The sequence below is a fragment of the Aythya fuligula genome, chromosome 2, assembly GCF_009819795.1.
Source record: "Aythya fuligula isolate bAytFul2 chromosome 2, bAytFul2.pri, whole genome shotgun sequence".
Taxonomy (NCBI): domain Eukaryota; kingdom Metazoa; phylum Chordata; class Aves; order Anseriformes; family Anatidae; genus Aythya; species Aythya fuligula.
The window spans coordinates 11,552,337-11,569,821 of record NC_045560.1 but is presented as its reverse complement, the minus strand read 5'-3'; the positions used below and the strand labels follow the sequence as shown (position 1 = coordinate 11,569,821).

General features: G+C 43.1%; 1 protein-coding gene across 1 annotated transcript in view; it reads left to right on the top strand.

Moving 5' to 3' along the window:
- Positions 1 to 17,485, top strand: part of ADARB2 (adenosine deaminase RNA specific B2 (inactive)) — a 116,850-nt gene that overhangs the window by 75,835 nt on the left and 23,530 nt on the right. Inside the window, exon 6 of the mRNA XM_032183399.1 lies at positions 5,082 to 5,233. Coding sequence (XP_032039290.1) covers positions 5,082 to 5,233 — 152 coding nt within the window. The remainder of the gene's footprint in view (positions 1 to 5,081; positions 5,234 to 17,485) is intronic.

The window sequence follows — 17,485 nt, the reverse complement described above, 5'->3', positions numbered from 1 at the left end:
ATAGAAGTAGTAGTTATTTTCACTTCAGGCTGGGGTTGAAGACAAGAGAGTATATTGAGTAGATGAGCTTGGCTGACAAAGGAGGACAAGAGCCTTGAAGGGTTTAATAAAAAACAATATTCTCCCTATTTCAATCTGAATTGCTTTCAAGTTTACATTAAATTATTATGTTTTCAGCAGTGTAGCAACCCTAGTACTTCCTTTGTGCTACAGTCTCTTGGGAAACAAGTGTTACCACTGTATCTTAAACTATTGTATTGATTCACTTCCCTAACATGTTCAGTCATATTATTATTTTATTTGGATCAATGTTAACAGTCTTTTGTTAAGAGAATCCTCAGCGCAGCACAAGCTTTGTTCACAATAACTTCAAATCACTCCCTGTTCAGCCAAGAGCAGACACAACTGCTTCCCTGACCAGCACATATAATAAAAATCTCAACCAAAAATTGTCAGGTCTAAGCACCTTTGAAAGACAGGGCTGAAGATACTGTCAAATCAGGTTTTGCTTTCTTAAAATCCATGTGGAAGCAAAACTGCATGCTGTAATATATTTTCCAATTACATTACAGTATCTATTGCTGCATTCAGTTTTAGGCCATCATCAGGAGCTTTGTCATGAAAGAGAGTGGGGGTGTTTAAAATTAAATGAAAAATGCATTTACTGAATATTAAAGTCACATTTACCCCTTTTTCTCTATAAAAAGAGGGAACTCCCACTGGTAGGGAAGCCACGTTGTGCTACTGCATAGCTAAAGATGAGGTTTTTAGGACATAGAAAGACAGCTTTTTTAGGACAGATATGTTAACTCAGCTCCACTGGGACTCCCTGTATACTAGCTCCTCAAGCTTGGGGGAAACACAGACAGGATTTCTGTGTTGTTATGCATTTACATTAACCTAACCCAAATTCAAGTCCTCTCCTAGAATCTGTTGTACAAAGTGGTATACAAACTGAGATCAAAGAGATGGTTCCCTAACCAAAACCATACTAAAAGCAGAGTACGTGTCTCAGCTTAGATTTTCCATCCCTGCCTATGGAAGAGACAAGGTTGTTCTGTGGGACAGTATTCCCTATTTTGTCACACATCTTCCCACTAAGCCTGCCTGCTCAAATTGATCTCCACAGATGGATTTCAAACTTCAGGACTTTCTAGTAAAAGACTTATTTTTCAAAGTGATGTTCTCCCTGTAAAGGAACCACTTCTCCATCATTTACAAATAGATTCACTAGCTTCAGAGAAAACAAAACTTTTGCTTCTCTGAATGTAGCGTGGAAGCTTCAAAGAGCAGCAACAGGGAGGCTAGAGAGATTGAGGGCCAGGATAGAGAAAGAATGTCCAGGGGAGATGGATTCACTGAGCTGATTTTAGTTCTTGACACCTTGCTTGAGATGTCTACAAGTTAGTCAGCTGTGAACTAGATACCCCAAGGCTCCTCTTATCATCAGTGAAGAGAGATGGGCCTCTCTGGAGTGTGATTCAGCAGACCTATTTAAAGTATCTATTGTAGGCGAGGTGAATTGCCATGTACTGGGGTAATTTTTTTCCATTGCTGTAAAGATAGTACGGGGGGGCTGCTTCAGATATTTAAAATGTAGAATAATCCCATCTACAAGACAAAGTTGCAGCAATATGTAAATTACATTTTTTTCCTTCTCTTCATATTGCTAAATGTTAAAGGTGCAGCTTTCCTTAATTTTCTTGTGGAAGAGAGTTCCAGAATGGGAACTTTATCCTCTCTAAGAAGCAAGAGTGACAAATACTTCAAAAGGAAACTTTCTTTCAACAATTCGTTGTCAAGAGCTTGAGTTAAATAAAAGCTAAAAGCACAACTAAAACCTGACAGTTTCCAACCAGTCTGATTAAAACCCCTACCCCTCCCAGATTTCATTTTTATGACAACCATAATCCTCAAGTTCTCAAGACTTTCACAAAAAAGATGAAAAGTAAGACACGAGTTTTCTGATATACAAAAGAAGGATGAGAAAGACCGTTGGAGAAGCTTTTTCTAAAATTCACCATCAAAAAGTACACGAATATCTTAGTCTGATTATCTTGCAAGGATGGCAGTAAAATTCACGTTGACTTCAGTGGGATTATTTACATCAACAGGCCAATAGGGAAGAAACAAATTCCAAATTTTCTTTATTAAAGAAAACTAAAACTAATGGGCTATTCTTCAAACAAATCAGCACTGTAACAGTCTTACTACTATAGTAGCCTTACTGGTACCAGAGGGTTGATTTTACCAGTAGTTCTTTGAGAGGTTTATATGAAAACCACTATTGATTTTATATGTAAAAAGTAAGGATCAGTCTTCATCCAGTACAGTCAATTTTTTTTTTTTTTTCCAGGAAATGCCAGCTATTTGTTGTAAATCTACTATTTCTTATTTTTGTCCTACTAGCCTCTCAATGGATACAGCCTTTATAAGCCTGCTCTTAACTTCTCTATGATGCTGTGCTCTATGCCAAGCAATCCACATAGCACTAGAAACTCCCCATACCTACATTTATGTGCTAAAAATAGCTCCTCTGCTCCTCTTTTAGAGAGTAAGGCCTTGCGTCAGCAAAACACTTCACATATATTAAACCGTTAGTACATGCTGAAATCTTTTTGAAGTCATCTCAAAACATATGCATGATTATTAAATAATGAACTTAAGCACAAGATTAAAATTAGCACCTTCTGAAGTATTTCTCTTGAATGAGCCTCAAATTCTGACTCTGCTGCAGTAATTCATAACAGGCAAAGATTTAGGGACAAATTCTGCTCTTTTAGTCACTGTCAGCATGTGGAAGTGACACACTAATGCCACCCACTGAATGAATGACAATGTGGGCTCACTATGGGCTTCTCTCTTCATTGCTTCAAGCAGGTGTGCATGGCTATACAGCGTGGCTTGGGAAGGTCCCACCACCTCAGATTCATTTCCCCCCTCACAAGGGTGAGAAGTGGCATTACAGAAGTGCCTCTCATGCTCCACACAGCCCACTTTTACCAGGTCCCCACATCCCCTGGGGTCCGAAGCCTTGTGGGGTCCCCAAGCCTCCGACAGACAAGACTCCCTGCAAAGCCACTGTAGTTAATAAATGCAGAACTCATTTATAACAATATCCTCAGAGTTTTGTTAATAAGCCCATGCAGCCACTGGGCAGGGATGAATCAACCGTTCAACCCCCAGAAAAACCACCCCAGCAGCAGGTCAAGAGCATATATAGTACGGAGTACTTCATCCTCCTGGAGGAAGAGCCAAGCTGCCTTGCCCTCCAGCTGCCTGTGTTTAGAGCAGCTGTCCATCGCCCAACCCATCAACCACACTGGCCACAGACCCTTCGAGGTATGAGGGAGAGAGCAAGGTTAATCAGTGAAAAACAGCCACAGGATGGGTGCTGATTGCTGCGAACTCCTGTAACCCAGCCCAAAACATGACTGCTCCAACCCTACATAGCAACTGTTTCCAAGTCGTACAAGCTGCCCCCCACACTAATACGGTTTAACATACTAATAGCAGGCACCAGGACTGCACAGCTTTGTATTCTCCCATCTGATTTTGCAGTGAATTATTTAAAACCAACTGCACTCGCTGTAAAATCCAAGCAGGAGGACTTACGGGTATTTTATTATTTCAGAGGCTTGCATCAGGGCGATAATATAATTAGTGTGGTTGGGAAATTCCACCGCAGCCCACAGAAGAAGGAAGGAGCCGGCGCGGCTCCCTGCCCCTGGCAGGCAAGGTAATGTGCCTGTAAATTCTTCCTGACAGCAAACGCATCCCAGCATAAAAAATGACAAAACACCTAAAGCACGGAAGAGTGACAGCCAAACAGCTTCAATAGCACAGAGGCTGCTCTGGGAGAAAACAGGCAGAGGCAGCTTGGATGAAATCCAAGGACTTGCTCTGAGGCTGGGTAAAAAGCACCCCTGTTTGCTCTAACGGGAGGCAGAGAGACCAGCAGAAATTGCATCGGTTAATGGTCTGTCCTAGGGTGAATTAAATGGGTAGGACTCTGGCTTTATTAGGAGCCTCTTAGGGAAACCATCACCTGCAAACGCAGTTCCGCTCAGAGACATTCCTACAAAAAGACCCTCGAGTTTTTGAGGGAAGGACCAGGGCATCCAAGGGAAAGAAATCTTTCATTAGAATTTCACTGATCACATTTTCACCTTCAAAGTGATAATCGTTGCCCAAATGTACATATCACAGGCAGCTGTCTGTCAGAGAAATCACCCATGTCTTCACAAATGTAAATCATCTGAGAAACCACACCACAGCATAGCCCTAATGTGAGCTATTGATGCAAACTGCAGGACGGGGAGGGTTTGGCCTCCCGGGCAGCTGTTGCTAATGGAATACGAGCGCTGTGTCCCCATCTAGCTGCTGAACCACTTCGCAGATAAAAGCTTCATCTTAATAAGTATCTTTTTCATCTCAGCTGAGAAAAGCCTGCAGAAGTCCTCTCTGCACTTTTCAGGACATCTTCTGATTTCCAGAAACACCACGGGACCAAGGAGATGCTGCTGGCTTAGATGGGGTGCTCATGGGTGGCTCTGGTTGAACGGGGAGGAAAAGCAGTGCCAGGAGAGTGGGAGGCTTGGCAGGGGTCAGAAACTCTAGGTGCTTTGTTAGAGACCTTTTCCAACAGAGCATAGAAACACACATCTCAGTTATGGTCATGTTAACAGGATTTAAACATGTGGCTCGACACACTGATAAGCAGATCTGATTTGCCTAAGAAAACTTCACCTTTCTTTATGTGCCAGAACCTCTTTAAAATCAGTGTGTTTATGTATCCGTGCTTGTGAGGAAGAGAGCTACCCTTCAAAAATCCACGTGCTTTGTCATTAGAATATATCCCAGGTAAGCAAGCCAAAAGCATGTTGACAGTTTTGACCCCCTTCAAACATTTATTCACTTGGAGAAGCTTATTGCTTTTCTCTTCTTGTCACCAGGCAAAATATATGATGCCAGGTGCTAATAAAAACAAACAAACAGAGGGAGAAAAGCACAGAGAGAGAGCAGAAATGTTTCTGATTTGGCGTGTAACAAATGACCTGGAACCTCTTTTGTGATCATAGCAAACGGCGAGAAGACTGGGAGCGATCAATCTTTGTGCGATTAAAAGAGGGAGGCTACAGGCTGCAGGAGAACATCCTGTTCCATCTGTACGTGAGCACTTCGCCCTGCGGGGATGCACGCCTCAACTCCCCCTATGAAATCACAACCGACTGTAAGAAAAAAAATCTCTCTCATTTTTCCCCTTTGTGTGTTTTTTGTTTGTTTGTTTGTTTGTTTGTTTTAAGACCAAACCTTCTTTCTTTGTTTGTTTGCTTGCAGAAAATGTGTTTAAGTCGACAGCAGGGCTGTGTGGCATGTGTGTGGCTGTGGGACTGGTGCTCCATCCTGCGTGTTGGGAAGGAAGGTGTAGGGGGAAAATCAGAGCTGGGCAGAACTGGAACTGCTCTGCTTACCTGAGGCTCCGTGGCTCTGCTGGGCAATACCCCAAAGCCTTCACTTTATGCTGGGAAATGCAACCCCAGTGTTAAAAAAAATGCTTTGGGAAGGGTCCTCACAATCAAACAGATTCTTGGCCATGGACTGGACTAGAGGATTAGGTATCCAGCCAGGGCTGCATGCATTTTTATCAAGGCTTAGGCAGTATGGATGGTCTGAGGGGCTGAGTTTATGCCAGACCTGAGCTGTCCAACCTGCAGTGGTTGGAGCCTGAGGTAGATCATTATATGAGATAAGGCACCTGCACTGCTGGTCGAAGGTTGGGTTCACTCCAAATGCCACCTGCTCTTGTCGCAAACATTGTCAAGACCCTTCTGGGAAGAATCCTTCACAGACCATCCTGCCTGGGTCAGACCAACTACACGGTCATTGCATGGCAGAGGAACTAGATGGAGACCAGCGGGCCAGCCTTGGAGTCCCTGGATCCATACCTATGATATTTAAACAGGCACATGACATTACAGGGAGTTGTCCTCTAGAGGTGATCCCACAACTGAGGTAAACAAATCAGACCTTGAGTTAGTGTGGATGCCACCAAGAGACCTGCAGAGCTTGTTGGCCACGAAGGGACAACCCATCTTTTCCACACGTCCCAGTGATCTCATGATGTCAGCCCCCCACAGACGTGCACATCCCTGCCATTGCCCCACCAGCGAGGAGGCATGTCCCTGCTGCAAACCCACGGCACCACCTTTGCCTCTGTCTGGCCTCAGGGCCTGGTCCCACCAAGGGATGGTGGACTCAAGAGATCTGTGTCTTGCTGTCACACGTGTCTGTCACTCCATGATCTAGTGCATGCTGCACAAGGTGCACGCTTATTGCTGCCCCTAGGCACTGTTTCCAATACTTGCATTTTACAGTGGCATAATGCTCATAGTACTCATTGCTAAATGTACATATAATGAGAAACAGTCCTTGCCCTGACTACCTTGAATGTGAAGCAGGCAAGACAGAAGAACGGATGGAGGGGAAAGCGTAGACCCAGGAATGTAAAATTAATCATCCAAGGTCACACAATGGCCTAACTTCCTCACAGGCAAATTCATCAGATGGTGGTTTCATTCCCGGTTCTTATTTGTATGAGTTATTTATTAACGATTAAGTATTATTCTCCCCAGACTGGAATCTTTTTGTCATGTGTGAAACGGCAGCTTGCTGGGGCGAGAAAAGAGAATGCACCTATTCAGAAAGAAAATACTCTTCCTTTCCAGACATGATTTCTACATTCTGTCAGTAGGGCATATAAAATAAAGAAAAGCAAGGAAATTTTTAGAAGGCAAGCAGCAAATAGACAAATTTGTGGTGAGGTAGGAAAATGAGGATACACAGGCATCACCTTATAAATAAAACTAAAAACAAGTACCTATGAATATCAAAAATGAGAAACGATTTTGGCCTCACACTTTCTGTGCATATTAAAAGACATCAGAAAAGATGTATTTTTGGTTAAATGCCCTCAAGTTTTCCAAGAGACAGGCTTCCTGGGGCTCTCTATTCTCAACACCAGAATTGGAAACACCAAAATTAGTTATTATTTTTAAAATGTGGTTCATTCTTGAGAACAATTGTGGACTATCTGGGACTGGATGCAGCTCTTGCATGCACAAGGAAGCAGGTGCTTCAGGCCCTGCTCGGCTCATGGACTGCTTCAACAAACACATAAATCTGCCAACTAATGAGGGAATGCTTCTTTAGATAACAACATACAGAAAGCTACATTAGAGATACATTTTCATACAACACCTGGCATTCACAGGGCCACAAAAATACTTTTCATCATGGTTTTTATACCAATTGTTGTCCTGATGCAAAAGCTGAGGCACAAAGGGCTGTGTGGCTTACCAAAGGTTATGGAGTGATTCAATAACAGGACTTGAAGGGGCACCACATCTGGTTTGCATTTCACTGCTATAAGCAGCTCCCTCTACCTTTGTCCCATGCTCTTAAGAGAATTTAGCTTTGTATAAAAAGCAATGTTGCCAAAAGCTGTCCTTCAGTGAGATAAGCATTTCCTTTTAGCTCACATTATCCCAGAGACATCTGGAAAGATAAGTATTTTATAATGTTTATCGTTCAGATCTTCTCTCTCTCTCCCTCTCTCCCTCTCTTTTTTAACTACAGAAATAACCTTTCTTTCATCCAGTAATGACAAGGAACTCCAGATGAATGCTGTTTCATTTCTTAAACAACAAAGAGGCTTCTCCTAGAGCTAGCACAAGCCATCAAACGTTACTGATTATTCTCTAAAGATGCATTAACATTTAAAAACAGTGTCTCGCCATGTGGTTTCTGTTTTTGCAAAGGAGTATGATAAGCCTTTATCAATATAGGGAGTGAGTAAAATCCACTTCTCAAATCTCCTTCCAAAAATTTCCTATTATCCACCGTGTCTTCCCAGCACCCTCAGGGAGGCCTCACATTTTCTTCTTATGAGCTTTGTTCTGGTAAGGGAGGAGATAAGCTAGCATGCACTTGAAACCCAGTTTATTTCTTGCTGGATAGTGCTGGGTACCAAGTCAATGGCATGTGTAAAAATCTGACCTTACCATGGTTCCTGGGAATGGCTGCAATGCAGAGCAGGAGAGGTCAGGGAGTCCACACCCATGCTAGCTTCACTCAGAAAAGTAAGAGATTAGGGCCAAAGAGAGCAAATTGTGCATTGATTTGCAATGATGCCCTTCATTGGTCTGAGGGGATCCGACTTGTTTGTTGATGTATCCCAAGCCAGCTCTAACAAAGAGGCAAAGAGCCAGCTGGTACAGGGCTGGTACAGTTTCTGAGGGGATTCAAGGAAATTTGAAGCTTTGGAAGAGGCTGGTAAAATCCAAGAAAGTAGGGGATGAGGGTCAAAGAAGTGAACAGGAGGAGAGACCAGCCAGGTTCAGTGGTGTCGCAGGAATGAGAGGCTGGGAAATACCAGAGGGTTTTCAGGCTGTTGTGAGAGTTTATATGGATTTGTCCTGGCTCCTTCTTCTCAGCTACTCTCCATCCAAAGACTCTCTTCCCTTCCTCATTTTCCAGCCACAAGGTTGTAGCCCAACTATATCATGAAACAGCAAGTTCCCAATGCCCTCACCACTCTCTCTAATTGCTCCTTCACACACATCTGCCCTGCTTTAGTTTGGTGCTGGAGGCCAGCTCATCTCCTTCTCCAGTACTCTTTTCTTCTGTGTACATCTGAGCAAGGTATGCCTGTATTTCTGCCTTCTGCCAGCAGTACCCCAGCACAAAGTTAACATTGATTTCCTGGAGGTTTCATGGAGACTGGCATTTCCCCTTACAGCACACATACTCCATCTCCTGAGCTGGAGCTGCAGCCGTGGGGACAGCTAGCCCTACAGTAACTGTTGCATATTTTACACCTTTTCCTGAATCTAGGGCAAGCCATAGAACAATCAAGCCCTTGATTTGCTGAAGTACCTTTCTAGCTAATTTAGGGCTTCTTGACTCGCTGGCTTCTTTTTTATTATTATTTAAGAACCTCTTGAAAAGCAAAATGAATTGCTTAAAAATTGAGCTAATAAATCTTCCACTTCTCCACTAGTCCTTCCCTGGCAGGATTTTACCTCTTTGTCCATCTTTCTCCTAAAGATACACTCTCTTTTTTTTTCACTACATGGACTGTGAAAGAGATGAACAGAATCTGCCCCAGGGCTTGTCTCCATTCTTGTCCCCTGGGCTGCTTTTCTATCTCTTGCTAACATGCTGTATTGCCTTGTACCATTGACTCCTTGATAGCCCAGCTCCCGTTTTATCCCACACTCCCTTTAGGTCTGAAACACACCATTGCATCTGCTCCACATGGGGTCTTCCTCCTGCTTGTCTATTAACCTACAGCTGTGCTGAAGCTCTCATGCACACACATTCAGCAGCGCTCTCATCTAAACAGGATCCACTTGCGACCACGTGAGCTGGATCATTGCCTTAGTAGGTGATGTGGTGGGGAGAAGATGTGCACTGGAGTTTTCCCAGAAGCTGGAGAGCTGAGGAGTACCCTGTAAGACAAGTTTGCCCTCTCTAATTCGAGCATGCTTTCCCTGTACAAACCTGTGCTTTCCCTGCTTGCGGCTCTGGCTGCTGGATTTTACGTCCCATGCTCAGACGAGATGGCCTCTGTTAACCCCCAGAGATGGTGTTGCCTTGAAGGGGTGCTCTGCTCACACCAGAGAATCAGCCCTGTGTTCAGATGGGGCTGACCCAGATTGCAGCAGCATAAGATACCCAAACCAGATTATCTGAAAGTCCTGTCCTGGGCAAAGTATCTGAAGAGGGCCAGGTTCAAATAGAAGCTAAGGAACCTGTCCATCTGCAAGAGAGGAACACAAATGATCTGCAGCTGTCAGGAGACTCTCAGCCCCAGACCTCTCTGCAGGGGGACATCCTGCTTCACCATGGTCCTCACCACAGGCCGCAGGGGACTTCTGCTCTGGCACCTGGAGCACCTCTCCCCCTCCTTCTACACTGACCTTGGTGCCGTTCCTCACTCCCTTCACTCTCCCAGCTGCTGTGTGGCGCAGCGTTTTTTCCCTGTCTTAAATATGCTCTCACAGAGGCGCAAAACAACATCGCTTATTGGCTCAGCTCTGGAAGACAATGGGGCCCTTCCCAAACATGGGACAGCTTCTAGATCTTTCTCACAGAAACCACCCCTATGGCCCCCTGCTACCAAAACCTTGCCACGTAAACCCACTACAGAAGTGCAAGGGGAGAAATCTCCGCCTTCCTTCTGCCAATCCCATGCTTTGTTTAAATGGAAAAAAATCTGTTCTTGTGAGTAGACACTGAGGAAGAAAAGGCATTGCAAGAAGAACCATCTAAATAACTCAGTGACCTGAAAAGAAATCAAATATCTGTAGCTATCACAGGTTCTAACAGATTGATACATGCCCTTGTTAGGAAAATCAGGGGTAGCTATCTGTCATCACTGGGGCCTGGACACTATTTATTTCCATTGTACAAGTTCTCCCAGGTATCATTTTGTTCCATTGTGACTGCTGGCCTGCTGCAGCTTGGGAATCCACTGTGGAAATTCGTAGTTATTCAGTGCGTGAAGCAGCTTCCTCCTAGGTTGTAAAGTCGATTTTACGCTGATGAATGACCCGTCTGTGGCACTGGGATGAAGGTGCATTATTTTCCTATTTTTCATGTGACTGAGCAGAATAATACCTTGGGGGACCTCAGGAAAAAAAAATTATCATAGAGAACCATGCCCAGAAGTAACATGAATGAAAAAAAAAATACACACAGCACTGTAGGCTGTAACACTGAACACTGCCTCAAGAGAAATAATCCCAGCACTGGATGAATTTTTGTAGTCAGCCCAGATTGCTTTGTCATTTACAGGATACTGCAGGAATGGCAGACACAGCATGAGGCTGTTGAATTGTTTCAGTGACTTGCGATCTGTTTATTAAAGAAGTTGAGGTGAAATTTTCCTTTTGTTTCATTAGGGCTAGACTGGGATGGTCCAAACTGTTTGGGTTTGGGGGATGAGCATAGCATCTTTGCCAGCCTCAAGTCCTGTTGAAGCAATGGCCCCTTTCTGCATGTACCACCATCATAGCCTCAATTTGCCAAAGTAAATACAGAGGAAACACAAAGACTTTCTACAGGTAGCTAGAAGCTGGCTTGCCAAGGAACTTATGTCCCTGCTCAGATCCAGTAGCAACTCATCAGCTTCCAATACAATTGCCCTTTTCTCTAACACAGTCCTCCCACAGTGATGAAATGCTGTTTCAGTGTGGCTGCTTTTGCTGAAATTAACTCTGTATGGAAACCATGGCCACAGCCCCATCACTTCTGGCTAGTGCTCTCCTGCACATGCATGACATTCATGGTGTGGAGGTGGTGCTGCTTGTAGCCAGTTCAAGGATTTCTCCCCAACATCCAGCATAAGTCTGTGAATGGGGAAACTTCTTCTGGAAGAGGTGGGAAAAGGGATTTGAGGAGAAGGAAGTGTGGTGGAGAGGGAGCAGTGGGACCTTGGACAGGAGGGCCATGGTGAGGATGGGAAGCCTGAGGGGGTTGGTAACGGTCAGATTCAGTGGCTGGTGGGTAACAGACAGCAACATAAGGCCTGCAAGGAGTGGGGAGGGCTCTACAGAGCTTTGGGATGAGCAGAGCTTTTCTTCCTCTTCCAACACCCTACACGAGGCCTGCAGGCAGTGCTCTGACTCACCTGCAGTGCTGCAAGAAGCTCTTCCTCCCCCAGCATCTGACTGCTGAAAATCCCATCGGTTTTGGTAATCCATAGGATGTCTGTTGTCCTAAACAGCCTGCCGTACTGGTTGGTTTGCCAATGCCTAAATTCATCTCTAATCCCTAAACCTAGCAGAGAAACAAGTAATCCCCTGGTTTAGAAAGGCTGAGGTCAGGGTGAGGTGAGGCTGCAAAAGCACAGGTGGGTCTGGTGTTGGTGTTATCATGCCCAGAATGGGCCTTTGAAGGAGGTTTTGCTACACAGGAAGAAGATTTTGGTACCAATTACTCATCTTTTCAAAGTTTGCTGTTGCTTTATATTTTATTATTAATCTCTGTCAGGCCGGGTAGTTAGGCATCTTAGTGGTATTTTGCTAAAGCTGACAGGAGAATAACAACTACGTGGGCAACTTTCAGGTCTTAAAGTACTGACTGGCTGGAGATGAATCAAAACCTTCTGGGCAAATTTTTGAAATAAAGTAACTGTGTGAAAATGGGATCTCATCCCATATTTTTCATGTCTCCTTGCTATCAGCATACTAGCTAGAGGTAGGAAAAAAAAAAAAAGAAAAAAAAACTTCACTTTCTTCCATGCCTAGTTCAGGGTGGGTTTCTCATCCAAGAGCACTTAGGCTCAAAGAGAAACTTGAAGCTGTATCTCCCAAGTCCTACATCAAATCTCCAGTAAAATGACAGTCTAGCAGGTCTCCTCTTTTCAGTTTCTGTTATAAAACTTTGTCAAAACCAATACATTATGAGAAAATTCTTTGACTTTGACAATGCATTAAAAATATCCCAATTCACTCTCCTTGTAATATGCTTGGCTGCTTTGGCTTATTTGGGTTCTGTTGTTTCAGGGGGAGTTTTAAAGTAGAAAATAAGATTTTGTAGAAGGATATGTCTGTGTAGTTTGTGTCTATCTTGGAAAAGAGAAAGAAGAGTCTGGAAACTATGGAGAGCTCAAAGCCAGCATTGGGCACAGCATTGAAAAGCTTTCATGTAAAGCAAAATGTGTTTGTTAGGACTCAGGAAAACAGGTTTCCACAGCTATAATCAGATCCTAATTTTAACAGAATGCTTGAATCACCAAAGAGAATTGCACCATATTTATTGATTTTTCTTTGTTGTTGGGTTTTGCTGCTGGGTAAAACATTGCATTCGGACACTGTGTTCAGATATGATAGAAAGGCTAACTTATTCAGCAAAAGGTCATGGCTGAGAGGCTTTCAGAATAGCAGTAGAACTTTTCACCCAGACAAGCTGCTTATCCCAGAATTTGTCCATGATTTCCAAGGTTCTCTGAGATCTTCTGCAGAATGGCCCAACAGACCACATGTTCCAGGACACTGCTGCTCCAGTTTCACCCCCAACATCCAACAGCCCACTGGAGATCAGAGACTGAGATACACATCTAAATGTGGCATGTATTTAGGGTAGAAAAGATCAAACCATAACTGGAAAAAAAAATCCCTGTGGTAAAAACTGCACCCATTCAGATTCTAATTTGGTCCAATTTACTCTTCCACTGAGAAGGAGCCACAGGTAAAGCTCATGAGCTGAGTTTTATAAAGGTTGTCAGGCACCTCCAGGTCCAGCTGAGATCTCTGTGGGGCTTTTCAAACTCCTTGGACTATTGGGGAGTTTCTTGGAGTCTTCTGAAGAAAGAAATTTGGAGACAGCTATGTAAGCGTGACAAACACAGCTTAATCTTAACTATGACACTGCTGCTACTTCTCTAGCTAGCCTTGAACTCACTTTACTCTGGCTATTTCTATTTCCATACCCGTAAAATGGCAATAAAAGGTATCCAGCTGTCACAACTTTGAGGAAGGGTAATTAATGCAGAGATTAGGTATTAAAGTGGAAAGCACTATATATTTTAAAGACTGTTATATTCAGAATATTCATTATTCAGGATAATTTAGCAATTACAATTTATAGATTTTTAAGACCAATGGGGACCATCTTCTTATGATCTAGCCTAAATTTGTCCACCCAGAGACCATAGGACTCAGTGATTTTCATCTGCAGATCCAGAAGCTGAAGCTGAGCTGAGTACGTCTAGTGATGCAGCAGGAACCACAGCCTCTCTAGGCTCATACCAGCCTCACAGGGGCTGAAGCTGATCTTAAAGCAGAAATATTATTGACAGATTTCTGTTCCTTCCATCTCCTGGGCTTCGTTTTCTATTTTCATATTTTGCTGGCTTCTTTCTTAACTTTTTTTTTTCCAAATCACTCTTGAAGATTCCAATTTCCAAACAACAACAAAAACCCCAAACTCACATGAATAACAACATGTTTCTTTGATAAAGAAAAGAGGGTTATGATGAATAGTACATTGCCTCTGTTTGTGTAAACTTTTTGATTAAAACATGGCAGGGAAGAAAATTGTCACCAAATGGGCAATTCCAGGAATGTTGACAATTTTTCACAGAAAGCACATTTAAAAGATAAAGCCCAGCTTTAAGAGAAAAGCTTTTTCCATTTTCTTTGAAAACAGGCAGAAGATGCATAGCTGATTACATAGGTGACGCATTGGTCCCTGCTGGTGGTCTCCAGCTGATGGCACACCACCAAGTCTCTTGCTGTCCCCATGCATCTCCCACTGCTGCCCTGGCTTTGCTCAGCTGATAACCTAGGCACCAGCAGTCCATGCTACCAGAGAACATCTGATCATTGCTGGAGTCCAACTGGTTTGCCTCTGTGGCTGGAGATGAGGCTAATGAAAGGCAGAAGTTTTCTCCATCATGGAGTTTCACAGTGCTGACACAACCTTTTGCCAGGTCTCCAAACTTTTCTCTTCAGGGGCCTCTATACTTCCAAAGCAATGGCACTGCACATCTAATTTTAGATGAGAGGAGCAATTAGTAATTAAAAATAATAATCTTGAAGTGTTTGAGTTTTACTTTCCTTGATTGCCACATGCACAGAATCTTAATTCCACTGACGGATCCTGTGCTTTTGTCTTTAACATACTAATGCATTTCTCCTCCAGAGCAGGCTGGAGTCTCCAGCCTGGATTTGTGGGTGGCGTGAAGGATCTCCCTGACCCAGGACTGTTCATTCCTCCTTGCCTGTAACAGTTATTTATAGCTCTCAGAGAAAACTGGGCATGATTTTGTTGTCAACAAATTGTTTTAAAGAGAATTTTCATTAGTTACTCATATTTTGATCCCAGGGGTTCCTCAAAGACTTTATGGAGAACTTGTTTGCAAGGTACATACTTTGATGTATTTCTGTGGTTTGTTGGTTGGTTGTTTTTTTTTGTTGTTGTTGTTGTTTGTTTGTTTGTTGTTTGTTTTGTTTTGTTTTTGCTGTTTGTTTGTTTGTTTTTTGGTTTGGTTTGGTTTGTTTTTTTGTTTTGTTATTTTTTTGTCCCAAAGGGTTAAAGCTAGATGAGAGACCAGGGCTCACTTAGAAGTTAGTCCAATATCAAAATGGGTTTCTTGTGTTAGAGCACAGTTTCCTATGCTAGCAGTTAGTTTCATAAAGGTAGCCAACACCTCCCCCTAGGATGAGCATGCAATGCATTTCATATTGTTCTGCAAATATAATAAAAAGTCTTTATAAAAGTTCTGTGTCACCTGAAGAGGTGAAAATTTGCCCTTCATTGATCATATGTGGAGGCATTTGCCTCCATGTGGCATTTGCAGTGCCACATATTGATGCAGAATGAATGGGCGGATTCCCTTCGCTTTCTTATCTGTACGTTATCTGTACATCACTTGAAACTACTGATAGATGAGAAATTATGGAAGAAGTAGAAAGATTCATAAATGTTATTTGAGGATTAATGATGAGAAGAAAGAATACCATCATAAAGTTAGCAACTTCCATCAGACCATGGGCTACCTGACTGCTGTCCAAAGCCAGGATTTCAGCAAGGAAAGATGCACAGTGGAGGGAAAGGGTAAAGAAGTTCAAATTCAACTTTTAATTCCAGTTCTATAGATCACAGGTGTTCTTGGATAAAGTACGTGTTCGGTACTTAGATGTGTATATCTGGCTTAATGACATGGTCCAAACCCCAGATGTGAACTGAGCTCTGGCACGACATTGTAGGCACTGCACGGCTCTGGCAGTGAGCAGAAGAGCTTCCTGGATATGTAACAGGCCTCCTGGCCTGCATTTAAAAAACGTCTGGACTTTGAGGGATTCACCTCCATGTACATTTGACTAGTGTAAGCCAGGTGCACATTCCCAGGTGAAGGACACATCGCTTCACTTGCCACAGAGGGAGCTCCACAGACCCTCAGATGAGACCTTTGCCTCTACCTACCTGGCTCTGGGTGCGATGAATCCCACCATCAGTAGCCACAATTCAACTTAGCCCTTTGTGAGAAGCCCTGTTCTTTTTTCCTAAACTCAGCCTCCTTTCAAAATATCCCTAAAGTTTCTTGCTTCCAAAAGCTGGGCCACTGCACCTTAGCCTTGCTCTCTGCTGGTTGCCAAAGCACAACATGGCAGAGATTTATCTGGCCAGCCACTTACCAGCAAAGCAGAGATGTCCAAGGCTCTCAGAATGCTGCGATGCTCACTGCAACACTTCCAGAAACTGCAATGTTGTACATTTATCCAGCATCTGCTTGAGGAATGTGCATCTCTAATAACCATCAAAGTACAAAGGTAGTCAGATGTTAACACCTCTCTTTCCACCCCTTTGTTTCAAACCACTTTAAGGAAGCTTTATAAACTATGCTGATGAATGGAAGGTCCAGCACTGAGAAAAAAAAAATGCAAGATATGCTGCTTTATTTCTTCCTTCATGAGGAGAGAACAGCCTCCACTGAAGCAGGGAAATAGAAAATGAACCTCGGAGGCAGTCAAGCAAAATTTCAGACAGAGCCTTACTCGTGTGATTCTGTTTAATCACCGTCCATTTCCTCTTCACTCTTCAACTAAATAATAAATATGGAGTGGCTTTTTTCATTACCATTTAAGCCAGAACTGGTCCTGGAGAAAATGTGAAAATAAGGGTCGAGCCTTGAAATCAGTGGATTTCAAGATGCTATTTTGAATACAAGCCACCTGTGTAAATTTATAATCCAATAATTAATAATCCAGCACCTTTTTATCTTAGAAACTCTCAGGAGTAATTTCCACATCTGAGCACAGCACACATCATAAATCCACTCCAAATGATTTTTAAATTTGTCCTTTCCAATTCCGGTTTGAATTGACATTTTGTTCTGGTTGAAGTGGCATCCTCAGACGCCTTCTCCCCTGCAATTAGCTGAGATTAAGCAGTTGGAGGAGCAGCACAGCAAAGATCAGAAATGCTCGTAGTCACTGACGCTTTGATCATACTGAACAGCAGAACAGCAGTAGGCTGTAGTTTGTGACTTTGTTACATAAATAAATATATTTCTGAGGCTGCTTTAAAATGATCCATAGCAGACTGTGCCAGCAAGCAGACTGCATTTCTTACTGCCAGCAAGCAGCTCATGTGCTGGAGTCTGTCTGCAGCTTCAGTGCAAAACACGAGACATCTTTTTCTTTCCTCAATATTTGTATCTCCCTGCACTATTTAATGACATTAAAAAGGATCTAGGTGTGTTGCAAATGTGGATCTGGATTTATTTAATTGTTGCCAATCTGAAAGTATTCAGAAGTCTGGGTTATTAGTATTTTCTGTATGTGCTACGGCTCTTTTTGGGGCATATGCGCCAGCTATCCCAGTAATGAGAGCAGCCTGAGACAGGCAGCACAGCAGAGGGTTTTAGTCACACCCTATTCATTGAATTTAATAGCAGTTGAGCAGCTAAAAC